The following is a 14,776-nucleotide window of genomic DNA, read 5'->3' on the forward strand; positions in this document are numbered from 1 at the left end:
CGTTGTTCGGCCCGATTTAATAATTGCCAACAACTTTGTGTGTCGTAAAGTTCTTGCAATTCTTTCAATACAGCTATCTAACTACTTAGCTACTGAGGATTGAGTTAAGTAGGTAGGCGTTACATAGGTAACAAGTTGCGCTCATATTCGCGGAACCTGTGCTCAGGATTGAATTGTTATATATGTTGCTAAACACGATATAATTACTTGAAAGTCTCAACAGCAACTGTGACCGTTAAAATACAAGCGGTATCAGACGAAGTAAACGTATGCAAGGTTGAATTATATATTAGGCCAGTACTAATGTCCCGTTTATCCAATCATGGATGACAAGTGTTGTAACGCCATCATTGGATAATAGAGGCGCATGCAAATAATTGCGATCTAAATATATTTTTACAGTTAATCATAACTGTTAATTTACTTACCGCGTATTTCGGCATTGATTGAAAGCGTACCTTCTTTAAAATTATGAGTTTCCATTTATATAAGTGATCGAAAGCTCTAAAAGATGCCAAAATCATTTGAATCTATCTCAAATGATTTTCAATCCTAATTATTTTTCGCAACTTAGTTCACATTCTCATGAGACCTGCCCGCCTTGATAGTCACATCGAGTGCAACACAATGGAGGGAAAGCCTAGTTGTTTTAGCTTTAGTGGCCAAATTCATTGCAGTGAACAAAACCGTGCCTTATTATATGTCATCTCTAAATGAGTTCAAGACGAACTACGCATGTTTAATAATAATAACACGCAATTTGTATTTTAATTTTTTTGTGCTTGAAGAGTTTATTAGGTAATTGCATGAAATGTATTTCTATTTCTCTCATGATTAGTTACTTTATGTACAAGTACTGTATATGTACAACTGAAGGAATAACCTTCTTGCTTCTAGTTTCAAATTTAAAAATAATCAAATTTTACTTCTGTCACTTTTAATTGGTAAAACGTATCTGTAAACGACAGATCTTTAGACGAGTTTATTTTCCACGACTTTTGCTTTGCCATACTGAGCTTTCGCTTAAACTTTCTCATATTATAGGATCATTCTCTAATACAGATGAAACCCACACAATGTTTCTTGATTATGTTTAATTTCACAATTTTTTTTTAGATTTTAGAACCCCAGCCAGATTCGAAGATTACTAATTGCTTTAAGCGAAATCCTATGTTTTATTTTTCATTAATTGCTATATCATCTGCTTTGTCCACTAGAAGAGCCACTTAAATTAGTTGATTAATAACGATTTATAAATTCAATTCGTTTTTTTTTAAACTCGTACACAAACAGCTATATATACACACACACACAAGCATACACCCATCAACTCAAACACTCCCATATACAATCGAATGTGTTTCGCCAATCGACTGCAGGATATTGGTAGATCACACGATCATTTTCTGAGAAGATCAATGATATTAAGAATTATTACTGATAACCACCTATTATGACAGCAGGATTGCTAACTGCAAACTGTTCTTTTCATAGTAGTGTTGCTTTTGATAACCTTCTTCTTTATTTCCTATGAACAAGTTTAGGAAAACGAAGTTGCTAATGCCTCCTTAGCAAACCTTATTTAGCTTAAGTCCGTGCGTCTTTTAATAATTATCTACTGTAGATTCAGCGAGTATATTAAGCAATCGAAATCGATTAACAGAATTGTAAGTACGCTCATAGCAGTAGTAGTTATCATATAGACACCTTCCTCCACAACAAAAACGTCATTATTTGTAAAGAGATTTCCTCAGTATGTTCGTTACCTATTTATTATATTCTTATTATTATTAGCGCACTTACGTATAGAGTTAGTTTTGTCCTCTTTTGCATTGTTTCTATTAATAGCATTTCATTTTTTTTCTATCGCATCGAATCTGTTTATTAGCGAAGTTAGCACAGTTAGATAACTCAACAACATTATTGAGTTAATCACGACTTCGTCCGTAATATCACTCTCTTCAGCCGTAATCTTTTCTCAAGGAATAGAATAAAGCATACAGCCGGAGATACTTCGTTCAGGTGGACTGATTTCACTAGTTACATCCGTTTTGATACCTGTGTTGCCACAAAGCACGCAGTACTGAATATGTATGAACGATAATAATGAGTAACAGCTTTATTGCAGTTTTTTTTTACCGCTTGATTTGTTCTGCCCATTCGTATATCCCACTGGCTTCAATAGGCCTGAATTAACGGTGTACGTTTCAGCCATAAATACTCGTTGACAGTATTAACGTCAACGCTTATGTAACGTGTTGCGCCACGGCAAGTCACGGGTACAAGAGAGGTTTCCTCTATCAGAATAAAACAAGTGGAGCCAGGATATGTTCGTTCATTATGGCTCCTTTACATTAGATTTTATAAGTTTTTTGGTCAGACAAACTTTCTCACAGGAATATCACGCCGTAACTCTCAGCCCTAAGTAATACGTTATGAAGGGGTAAGAAATTATCAATCGCATCTTTTTTTGAAGTGCCGTAGGCACATACAGCTTTTAGTTTGATGGAGTCATGCCATATCAAACAAATTCGAAGGTTCCGCTATACGTGTTCTTCGATTGAATTATCCCAATTCATTCGGATATACTCTTCAAACCGAATGCGCGTTTCATGAAGCACCTTGTGCACGTTATGCTTGCGGATCATTTTGTCAAAATGCATGGCTAACTCATTATAGTCCATACCGCTCCTGATGATTGTGTCACGTTGCTGAAGCAGTAGCGTGAGACACAGGAACATCATGAATGGATTGCCGCCCCCCAGCTGACTGGGGGGTGGCAGAGGTCTCGAAGATTTTTGGGAAAACTCTAGCACTCCTAAATCGAGCACGGAGCGTGTATCTTCTTGACAAGATACCTCTTTCGATGAAAGTGTTGCTTCGGAACAATAACCTTCAGATGATGCAAAGGGCTTCTTTGGTCTGAAATATCAATACAAACATAGCGAGTGTTTAGAGTGTTTACTTTCAGAAGATAGAATAGTGGAACAATGTTTTGTAACTTTACAACTTTCAAACATAGAATCAAATTCGTTTTTGCAATAGAGCCTGCCCTTTAATTTGGTTTGACAATGTTCCATGACTTCACTTTATGCCACGTGCCCCAAGTTATGTATAATATGGTTGTTACATGCGGAAAATATTGAACTGTTACAAGTGAATCCGGTAAACTTTGAAATTGAATAACTTTTGAACTAACTAGGTTATAAAGATTATGTTTTAGTATGAGCTAAAAGTACACTTTTTAATTGTCCCAACGCTCCGGCAGCTTCTGAACGGCAATATACCTACTATTCGCGTTTCTATATATAATTTATTTACCCATGGCTACTCAAAATAAATTAACAGTGGAATAGACTTGCGCAGTGGTTGCCACTTCGAGAGCATTGAAAGCTCTATAATGATATGGAGGTAGAGCGAGAGAATAACCAGATTAAAGTCAAACGTTGGGGAATCTTTTATTCAATCCAAGAAGTAATAGAAACATAACGATGAAGTGTACAATGGTCATCGAGTAGCCTAAATAGACTCCGTACTTTTGACCAACGGTTCAATAGACTTCCGAGGAACTCGCAACAGCGGGCCACCCTTATTGTTTGATTTCTGACTGGCGAATAGTAGCGAGTAGTAATGTTCATTGCAAATGTTATCATCCACACTAGCACCATATTCGATTTCTCTTTAAAGCAACATCATTTTCTTGCCTAATGTCTCTCCGGATGGCGATAGAGATTGAATTTATGGCAGCGGTATGCTCTAGACGGTTTTTTTTCTTAATTAAAGTTTCACAAATTGTGCATGGAATAGACCGGATACAATTTCAACCGCTCTGGAGTTTATTTTTTACTCAGTGTCCCTATTTCGGGTTATAATTTTCTAACACGTTACATTCGAAGTGCCAGTTTTGGCCCACAGAGCTTTTAAGACTCCAATCTTTGCTTTCGTAAAAGCTTTTCTCGATTGCAGCAATGCACCTTGTTCTTAATGTCCCGAGATAAAGTCGCCTCCTTGTCAGTCTTTAAAACTAGTTTTTATTCTTGACTTCTTGCACCACCTATTCGTTAAATTTCCGCACCACTATCGCCTTCGAGGAACGAAAATTTGATCACTAAGCGTTGACTTCACATTTTGAGAGATGTTTTTCCTTCTGAACTCGTTCCCCGTCGAGTAAATCAGTTAGATTAATAAATCAGTTTCTACTCTGACTGGAACACTTATCAACCAAATTTCGTTTTTCGGAGGTTGTAGCTGAAAGTTACTCAACGGAAATCTGCCAGATTTGCTTCTAACAGTTTAATGAAGGCAATCACATTAGCTTGTGCGGAGTTATTCAATGGGCCGGGAACCTTAAATTACGAATCACTAGCGGATGAAATTCGGTGTATGGTTAATTATATAGGTGGGATTGAATTTCAAGGTAGCGATATCGTCTAGTACTAATAATTAACATTGAACGATTAAGTTGTTGTCCGTCGAAAATCGTAAAAGATTCGTGATACAATAAGCAAGAAAGGTTCCAACGAAGCAACGGTTCGCTGTCTTAGCAATCATTTCATGAGCTGAGATCGGAAATAGAAAGACTACAAGAAAGAGACATATATATATATATATATAAATTTGAAATTGTTGTAATTATTTGCTGTTCTAAACACACAACCATTCTACAGTCTGTTGTCGCCAGTACATTATCAGTACGTCAAAACCCAATAGATAGATAAATAGATGACCTCCGTTTATAGAGCATCGCTAATCTTTCCGTTTCCGCAACAAGCAGCGATAGCAACAGTACTTTCCGCTCAACGCTTATTTTTTTGTTTTCGTTGTCTACAGTCCATAAATCGATTGCTCGATAAATCGCAAGCTAGAGCCAAAGACGTTGATCAGTCAGTACGCCACAAATAGGGAAAGGTCAGTTTAAGGCTGCGTTGTGACAACATCGCTCGATAAACAATAACAACAACAAAGAACATGGTCGTTTTCGAAGCCTCTTGTCCCCTCCCTATCTCCACTTCCGGCTCCCTGCTAGCGACCACTTCTTCGGACAAAAAATGGCCAACGGGTCCATTGTTGTTGCTGCCACTACTGCTGAATTGGAATAGATTACACAATTGGGGCAGGAAGCTAACCAACGCTAGAGAGGGTATAACCAATTAGCAAAAACAAGTTGTGAAACTGGGATATTTTCAAGTCGAAAAGCGTACCAACGCGCCTTGCTGTTTCATCAAGCCTCCTGCAACCCAGCATTTAATTAATCCCTGTTCATACCTAGAAGTAGGCTGTAACTAGGTGATATGACATAAGGTACAGCATATACAAATTCCCTGTTTGACTTGAAGAATACGGATTATATCTAGTAAAATTTATAATTTGTGTTTCAGTTTTACTGCATAAAAATTATCGAAACAAAAACTCCCAAAGTGCACAGCACCAAAATGTAATTCTGTTATAGATAGAGATTTTAGACATACGAAATTCGACGATTCAGTTGTATATATATATAACGCTTCAATGCAGACTAAAGACTATCTAAATGTTATTCCACTTTTGCCTTTTTCCTTCCTACCTGTACACGATAGTGTCATCTTCGTAATCGGAGTCCTCGCCTTTTTCCTCGTGCAGAAGTGGATCAGAATGTGAAGATGCCGAGGTCGATGCTGAGGTTGAGGACCCGCTCCTCCGACGGTCAAGTGAATTTTGACAGCTGAGAGTGCGTTGAGTTGATCCATTTCCAAGAATATCGCCTAAAAGAAATAGTGAATAAGTCATCGCGGCTTTGTTCTTCTGCACAAAAGGTGTACAGGCCAGGCTACTTACCGTCTACACTATAGAAATCGAGGTCACATTGTTCATCCGGAGTGCCACAATAGGCGTGAGTTTGCTTTCGCATCTTCCATAAACCTTCGTTCTCTATCAAAGTGGTACGTTCTTCAACAATGTTATCAAATGTGAAATGCTGTGAGTCTGTTGCTTGTTTGTTGATCGTGGATCCTGTTGGCCCAAGCAGTACGCTTTTGCTAAGGTTTTGTAAATCCATACGCAGCTCATTCGTGATCGGATCCGAAATGGGATTGTAGTCTTGAGAGTCGTCCGTCGCCTCAGTAATACTGCTTCTTCGGCTACCATTCTCAACAATCACTCCGTTCTGGACCTTTGGCGTGCCACATAGAAGTGAGGAAGATGAACTCTGTTTGCGGATCTGCCGTACTTTCGTGTAAGGATTCTCCCGGCTATGCACCCGCGGACTTTGGGGACTCTTCGTGTCTTGTCCGAAATTAATTTCAAACAGAGCCAGTTCACCATCAGGCGGCATCGGTGGTAGAGAACTCCACAGCACTTCGAGCATGCACAAGGCATCGTCAAACGAGAATTCGCGTTTAAGCTCTAATAACAGCCACCGATAGCAGTACAGTAAATCGTCAGCTCCATTGCTTTTAAGATAGTCGAAGAACTCCGGGTCGTAGTGCTGCAGCAGTAAAGATAAGTGTGCAAACTTCTCAGTAATAGCCAGCCCGTTGATGTTGAAGTTTGGTTTCAGACGCTGCATGAGGGCTGTAAAGCAGATATAGGCATGAGCCTCGTTATTCATCGTAACTAGCAACGGGGACGCGAGGTCGGACATGCCTTGGCAGTACGACACTGACGGGTGGTTGAGCGCGAATGTCGTAAGGATTCGGAAAAGTTTGGCAACGTTTTTGTTATCGTCGCCACCAGCATAAAAGCGGTGCGTTCTGTCGGTACGTAAAACATCCTTTGAGACCAGATTGATGACGTACTGCATTTCCTCATTAACGACGCCTCTCTTCTGCATGTCCACCCATGTGCTCCTTAACGTGTAGTATTCATTCGCCTTATGTTTCATATATTGGATTCGTTGATCGCCCGTCAGGTTGTCGGGATACACGTTCAGTATGTGCTGCCATACCACCTGTGAGCGAAACAATCCTGAAGGGATCAGTAAAGCAAGGCAAAAAAAAACTACTCTCTCTTTTAGGACAAACTGCCGCAGATTGATTCATGATTATATTTTAACTATTTTAGTTAGCTGAATGAAGTTTATCGAAGAATGACGATTAATATAGCCAATAAATCCGATCAACCCAATTACAAACCTTTCTGAGCCCCGGTTCCACCCCTCCCCGGAAGATGGATTTCCGTAGCTCTTGTGGATGTACTAATCTGTCGTCACTATCCAGGAAATTTTGCAATTCGCGCATGTTCATTGGGGGCTTTGATGGCTTGTAACGGTCTGAGACGCCATTGAGGACGGCATCAGGGGCTAACGCTAGCACCTTTTGAAATTTGCTGAATGTTTTCAATGTTTTCTCCATCTGAAACAGGTGAATATAATTTGTTCGTTTTATAACAATCGTAGCGAAATTAACTCTTAGTTGTTTTAAAAGGTGCACTCTTGTCAATGAATGGGGGATCCCTTGCGCAGATCCGATACGAATATGTGATTTTTAACACACATGGCAGTTAAAAAGAAACAATCAACCTCCATTGAAATATCAATTAGTCTACCGTCACCACAGTAAACAATATACGACTCATTACTTACGGAGATGTTTATTGTAAGCACTTTATCCAATAGCAACAGAAACTAGAACGCAGACTTTTTAGTCGCCTCACAATTGGCTTGATATATATAAATAATGTTCAAATAATTATTTTTCATTAATAAGGGCATAACGTCTTCGATTTAGCGATAACAATCGGAGATTTTTATAATCACATCCATAAACATATACATACACTATATAACATACGCTCGCTGTAATAAACCGGTAACTTGAATTAGGTCTGAGCAAACTGACAAAAGAATGAGGAGTGGGGTAAATGTATCAGCGACCAAAAGTGATCTTTTAACTATCCTGATATTAGGACTTACTTGGAATTGCGCGCGCAGTCAAGAATTTTTATGTTGGGCTTAGTAGTTGGCTATCAATGGACCAAATTGGGTTTGTGCATGGTTAAGAGAACATCTGCTGGCCAATACACTTCTGAAGTAAAGTAGAAGCTTAGATTCTAAGGGTCCTGTAAAATGCGTGCCTCATGAATAGTTTCCTTTGTTTACACAGATCATGTAGTTATGGCTGTTGGTGAGACCTTCGTCTCTTTCAATTAGATCTCTCGCTATAGAAGCCAGCGTGATCATTTTGGACCTCGCGTTAATCAGTAACGCAAACGTTTATCTTGATCACTTGATTTGCTCAACAATTTCATCACTCACTTGTTGCATAAGGAAGTTGCCGGTGAGCTGTGCGTTGTTCCGAACGTGACTGGCGGTCAGCGGGGGCTTTGAGATATCAGCGGGTGCAATAATGTCCCATTCTTCTAAGCCTAAAAATAAGGCAAAATTAGAGTGCCAGGTAAAAACAATTGAAAGAGTATCAATCTGGACAAAAGCAAGACAGTTGGGCCTCTACAGATTTGTCATTCCTGTGATAGTGAAAACAATATACTTATCGCACGGAACTTATCAAACTCGATACTAAGCCGGTCACTCTAAGCTAATGACAACTTGTTGATTTTTTCTATACACGCTCGAGCTACCGGTGTCGCAATGCTGTTATTTTTAATAAGTTTCCGGGGCAAAAAATATGAGCTGGCGCCGATCTGCTAGCAATCTTTTAAAAATATAACTTGGGCTTTACGGCCCGGCCTTAAAGTTGAAGTTACGTTCTCGTTGTTAAAAAAAAAAAAGGGGTGCAAGACGACGCAAAGCGACTTCCAATATGTAACATCTCTGTGGAAATGCTGAATAGATAATTTGATAACCATCTAAAGATCGAATCTAGTTTCGATGTCGAAGATCTCCGCTATATCACTCCAAGTGTCTAATTATGTTGCTTTTTTAGCCGTGTAATGCGCTAGTACCATTGGTATCAAAATAAAGCGAAACTTTTGGCATAACGAAAAGCTTCACCCAAAAAGTCATGATGCTGGTTTTGTTACTCCACTCATTTTACGTACTGTTCATCTTCCGATTTAACGGATCCATATGAGAGATGGCTGGCTTTCGTTTCAATTGAGATGACGCCAGCAGTTGACGGCGCTGAAAGATCAAGTGTCCAGATTCAAAAGTTCGCGTGTCCATTTTGAACAATTGCGAGACAAGGCAAGCTCAAACTGTGTAAGATTGTACCCACAAGTAGTGGTCTCATTAATTCAACGATAGACCTGGATACCGATCAGATAAGCAGTTATCTTTAGGTGCGAGCCATTACAACAGAAAAATTATCATCTATTTTTTGAGATGTCCCTCACCCGTTCTCCATATCTATTGCTCCTCCGAACTGCTTGTTCAATGTTGCTCCTCTGTTTTGTCGAGAGAGAGAGAGAGAGAGCAGAGAACGATTTTACAAAAGGTAAGAAACGTTTTTTGTCAATCTCGGTCTTTCCGTACAGCCATTTCTATTTAACACTCCAGTATAAACGCAATATTTCTTGAAAAAGTTTTCTTTAGTATAATTTCATCTGTGAAACACCTATGTGCCGTTCTCTACATTTGATTTAAAAAAATATTATTTTTGACTATAATCGTCCAATTACTATGTAACGCGTACACCAGCTATTGAAATATATAAATTCCTCTTCGCCAGAACAAACTGCTCCGTACCGTTTCGAAATAAATCAATCATCCAGTTTTGCTTGATTGAATGTAGTTCCCATCGATTGCCCCTATACTATTATAACAAAACATTTGGTTATCGATATATTTCAAAACAACTAAAATACTCTGACAAAAAACACTTACTGCTGCAGGTAGATAAAGGCTTACACCAACTTTTCATTACTGACTGTAGGGTCTTTTTACATACCTAATGTATAAACCTAGCATAGGTGTTCTTTTGATTTGCTGATGCTAGAAAAGTATGGCTTTGGCACGACGGACACATTAGAAGATGAATGGCTTACCTCAAGTAGCCACACAACAACATAACTTCTTCTTTATCGATGCTTTACTTTTATTAAACATCTTAATACGACGTGGGACTGATTTGAGAGGCTGTCAAAATCAGGAATAACCCACATTAAAGTTCGCGAGTGGGAAAAGTTTACAACTATAGAGCTTTATATCTTCATACGTCAATAAAGTAAGCACTACTTGTAGCGAGACAACTTGCCTTCCTCGAAGGGCTTTAGGTCCACGAGTAGGGACAGGCACGGGTGAGATGAACTAAGAAACGCCGCGTCAAGATCCCAATCGGATAGCAAGCCCAGGTACGTCTCTTTGCCCTCGTCATCTTTAGCCAAATAATGGATTGTGAATTCCCTAAACGTGAACAACGCAGAAAAAAGATACGGCATATTAGTTAGCTTACAGTTGATATTTGGAAAAATCAACTCTCTCTCTATTAGATGTTTATTTTAGCGCCAATAAAAATATAATTAAGTTATTAAGATGAACAAAGTGGGCACCTTTGGCAAATATCTACCTTTGGAGCGTCATACCCTTATAAAATTGTTTACGGTCTACTTTAACTTGCTTGTCACAGCAGGCCGACGTTTAGACCCGTAAGCAAATAGTGATTCTGTCCATAAAGACATAAACGAGGGTCAAACTAACAATCTTGGACTCTTTCAGCCGAGCAGTGAGGCTTGTGAGCCATTACGGCGAGTGCTAACTCCCGATCTCGATTTAAGCAACAGTCATCTGTCAGTTTTGCAACAAAATGCTGATTCTGGCAACTTACTATAGAACCATTTTGTCAGATTTAATGACACACAAACCTAAAAGCTCATTTTTGCAATAGGCTATTATTAGTGCCTTCAGTATAGAGCTGTCCAGAGTGTTTTGGATATAGAGTGATTATTTTACTTCTTTATCCGCGACTGAGAGCAATGATTTTCTCTGTCCGTTAAGTTTTCCTCGTATTAGCTTATGAACATAGGTCATCAGTTACGAGTAGCAGAATGGGAGAGCCTCCAGATTAAACCATATTGACTATTTATATTTTCGTGAAACAAAAGTCATTTGTAAGAGGTTGAATTTATCAACACTTACTGTCCCGTATACAGCATAATGAGACTTAATATTTTACGGGAACCTAAAGACGGGCGGAAAAAGGTCGATGGCTTATTACCTTTTATGGTGACCCACCTCGTTACGGACTCTCGCGCATTCAAATAAGCAAAACCGATACCATGACCCTTTAGAATTAAACCTTACCTAAAGCATGGTAGACATATCTAGGGTGAATTGGAGGTATGAGGGATTTCGACGTAGACATTAAGGCTTCATACTACATCTCGTCACCAACCTGAGGGAGCAAATCATTTAATATCTCGATTGAAACATAGTCACTAGCATTGACTTCCGTATCCTTGTTAATTCATTGGAAAATGTTAGCCTGATTAGCATCTCGTAAATTGCCTACAGACGTCTTATCCGTCAGATCAATTCTATCGTTAGAAGTATTTGTTTGCTCAATAATTAAGTGCTAAAAGACAATGCGGCTTATATCATAAACCTGCCTAGATGCTATTTTCGTTGACAGCGTTCTTGAAATGCTAAGTCTTAAACCTACCCTTTGATGTCAAATGCTTCAGCGAGTAAATTTTGTAAAGCCTCAAAGGTTGTAATCTGCGGATCAACAGAAAAACGTCTCCACTCGGCAGACGGGGGACCCGCGCCCGCACCTGAAGACAGCCGTGGAGGCCGACAATGCAGACTAGCCGCTGACACCTGTAATAGAGGTACGGTCGTGAAAATTAAAAAAAATACTATATTTAATTAAAAATTTAACAAAAAAAAGCAAAATTGTATTAGAAAAAAAAATACAAACTCTATAAAATTTAATAGAGGTCGCAATCGCTACCTCTCACATATCATCCCATTAGAATTATCTCGTGCAAAGCAACGTCATTGACGCTATTGAGAACTAACTAGTAAGAGTTAGTTATTAAATCTGTGTGTAAAAAGTTAGATGGGTTGTATTTAGCACGAGAAAAGGGTTGAATCGAAATTGTTTCAGTTTCTTAAGTTCAATCAGCATGTATTAGTGATCCAAGCAGAACGGTCTACCTATTATTTCACTGTTGATTGGCAAAAAATGCATGATGCTCCCGTTTTAATTGGACGGTTTTTCTAAAAAAAGGTGGTAATTAATATTTAGCCTAAATGTTACAAGTTCATATTATGACTGCTCAAGTACTTTGCTATATTCGAGCTTTGGCTGCAAAAGCATTTCTTTCTGCAACAGGTAGTGCCTGGATAGACACAATCCGCCTCGCCTGCAGACGATCATCGCAGATCCAACACCGACAAAACCAAAAAATAAACAAAAAAAAAAAAAAAAAAAAACTTATTATGTAAACGAGCTGTCATCGGGCTTGCCTTAGTACGGCCATAATTATTTGAAGCTTCAACAACCTTCTGAAGTTAGATGAGCCGGCTTAGAGTAGGGAGGTGCTGAATTCTTATAATCTGTCTGGGAGAAAACAATTCGGGACAAACGGGAAATTCACATACAGACGTCTCACTTTTCTATGCAATTCTCTCCATATAAAACGTTAACATAACGTCTGTGTAACTATATGGTTTATAAAGTTCCGGTTGTCTTCTACGAGAGTTACGAGTTGACGCTGGCGTCGCTTCGATCCCTTTTACTGCTATCAAGTGTCGAAAGCCGGTCTCCCGTTAGCGCCCGCGGACATCGTAGAGGTGGCAGAAACGTAACCGTCAGAACCATCGCACTAACTAATGCTATTTAAACAGATACCTTAAAAGCATCTACGCAAAGAGCATGGGAGCACACTTGAGTACTATACTTCGTTTAAACCAGCAAGTGTTATAAGGTACTGCCGTCAGATATGGCGATTGGTTTGCGGCGATTGGATCGCTTACTTTGGGGTGCTTCTTACTCTGACTCTTTGAAATGCTACATGTAATATAGTCCACTGATGGCTCATAAATGCAATCGCTGTCTTATGAAAGACGCTACTTATGAAGCTGGTAGAGCGAAAACAACTTTTAGGCAATAAAAAAGGAGAAAATAATCTTCTAACGAAATACGATGGTCACTTTCTACTATATTCAATTTAAAGAGATTTCTCAACCCATTAAAAGAATCGTAGAAAAGTCTATTTATTATACGTGTAGGAATTCACGATCGCACCATTATTGGAGAAGCTCGTAAGTAAATACGATAATTCTGGCCGTATCGTGAATGACATCTTTCCGTGAATCGTAGGATATATATATACACATATATATGTTTCATTGCATTAGCTGGTCAATTGTAGTTGGCAAAAAAATACTCTTACATATGCCTATATCGTATGAATAATAACGTTGATGGTTCGTGTGAACGTAATAGGTTTTTTACTACATTATTTGAGCTTTTAAGTAAAACTGTAGCATTAGGTAAGTTGCTCAAGATAGTCTGGCTTCAATAGAGGATAACTGATTTCTCAAAGTAGCACTTTCAACGGTAGAGAGATTACGGCAGCAATCTATCGCTGAGGCAAAGGCCAAGCTCGCCTTGGCCAAAAAAGGTGGCCAAATTCGATAAAATTTAACGAAAACATAAAAGTGTATCGTCACATGCGGCTACGTAGAAGTTCGTTGTTGCCGCCGATAATAATTCGATCTCACTACCTTTTTAGCTCGTTGTGGGCTATTTTATAATGGGTCAAAACTATATATATATATATATATGTTTATGGTGTGTATATATATGGCGCCTTTCGATATATTATAAGGGTAGCCAACATGCTTTGGCAACAGCTTACCTTGAATTTGGCTACTAAATTAACACGCCTCGCGTACCACCACATGTTGGTATAAAATATAATCGAACTCACACTAGTGTCAAAAATCAATCCCTCATTTTCTGGGCCGAATCATAGCAATTTTCCATAAAGTGCGTTCACTTCGTGCCATTGCCTTTGATCACACGCTAATGGATAATCTTAAACTCATTGTTATAAGTGTCGCGGCAAAGGTCTGTATAAAGGCTGCACTCGCTACCCGGTATCTTGGTCGTCGGTCTAGGCAGTTATAGATGAGAGAGCCTATTACAAAATAAGATTATGGATATCGCAGCAAGAGGGTTTTTGCATAATGATGAACGCTATCCGTCTTTCAACAGATGTTGCTTTTGTTGCACAAAAGTACACTGGCACATTCTGGGCTTAAGCTCCACACATTTCATTCTATTCCTAGTTCACCATTGAAGAAATATTGGCCTTCAGTGACAGGGGGACTGAGCACAAAGCGAGCAAACTTCAGTTCCGACGAACACCAGAATGGTACTTCAGTGAGATGGGCTGGAAGCGTTCACTCTGATGAGTAGAGATTAACGCCAACTGGTTACAACTGATAAAGATTCAGAGCAGCACTTTTTGAGCTTAAAGACATTTTGGCATAATCGGTAGACCATCGTCTCAGTTTTTCCAAACAACTAACGTACAATATTCTAATTGTCGACCGAAGACACATAGCGGATAGCCTCTCATAGAGACGATCGGCCTGTTCGTGGCTGACGGTCCACAGAAGCATTCGCTGTCTGTATGTGTATCTGTGCGCAACAGAGTATACTTTTTCACCACTTTGTCCCGTCGAAACGCTAGCCCCCCACCCGTAGCTGTGTTTCAGGCACCGCTGACAACGGATACGGACGACCAGAGCGACAGACAAAGTATGAGCGCACTCGATGCATCGATCGCATAAGCTGCAGCAGCACCGTTAGTCGTACCAACGCCTTTAGTCACGAACGCTTTGTTCTTGCGTGTGCGCCAGCTGACCATCCATCGGCTACAGGGCCAAGTA

The 14,776-nt window shown here is 39.4% G+C and overlaps 1 protein-coding gene across 5 annotated transcripts in view; it reads right to left on the minus strand.

Annotated features, from left to right (window-relative positions):
• Positions 1-2,084: 2,084 nt before the first annotated feature.
• The window catches only part of LOC111243839 (TBC1 domain family member 25), a 32,982-nt gene continuing 20,290 nt past the window's right edge, over positions 2,085-14,776 (minus strand). The window contains exons 1-9 of one of the 5 annotated variants that reach the window (XM_086982094.1): positions 13,738-14,755; positions 12,159-12,237; positions 11,532-11,689; positions 10,128-10,276; positions 8,231-8,340; positions 7,110-7,328; positions 5,815-6,925; positions 5,564-5,741; positions 2,085-2,922 (exon numbers count right to left, since the gene is read on the minus strand). In XM_086982094.1, the coding sequence (XP_086838220.1) occupies positions 2,544-2,922; positions 5,564-5,741; positions 5,815-6,925; positions 7,110-7,328; positions 8,231-8,340; positions 10,128-10,276; positions 11,532-11,689; positions 12,159-12,191 (2,337 nt within the window). In that variant the 5' untranslated portion in view covers positions 12,192-12,237; positions 13,738-14,755 and the 3' untranslated portion in view covers positions 2,085-2,543. Of the gene's footprint in view, positions 2,923-5,563; positions 5,742-5,814; positions 6,926-7,109; positions 7,329-8,230; positions 8,341-10,127; positions 10,277-11,173; positions 11,265-11,531; positions 11,690-12,158; positions 12,238-13,737; positions 14,756-14,776 lie in introns of those variants that run through there. The other 4 variants (XM_086982095.1, XM_022790025.2, XM_022790024.2 and 1 more) reach the window with 4 other exon arrangements.

The sequence above is a fragment of the Varroa destructor genome, unplaced genomic scaffold (genome assembly GCF_002443255.2).
Source record: "Varroa destructor unplaced genomic scaffold, Vdes_3.0 BEIS01000002.1, whole genome shotgun sequence".
NCBI lineage: Eukaryota > Metazoa > Arthropoda > Arachnida > Mesostigmata > Varroidae > Varroa > Varroa destructor.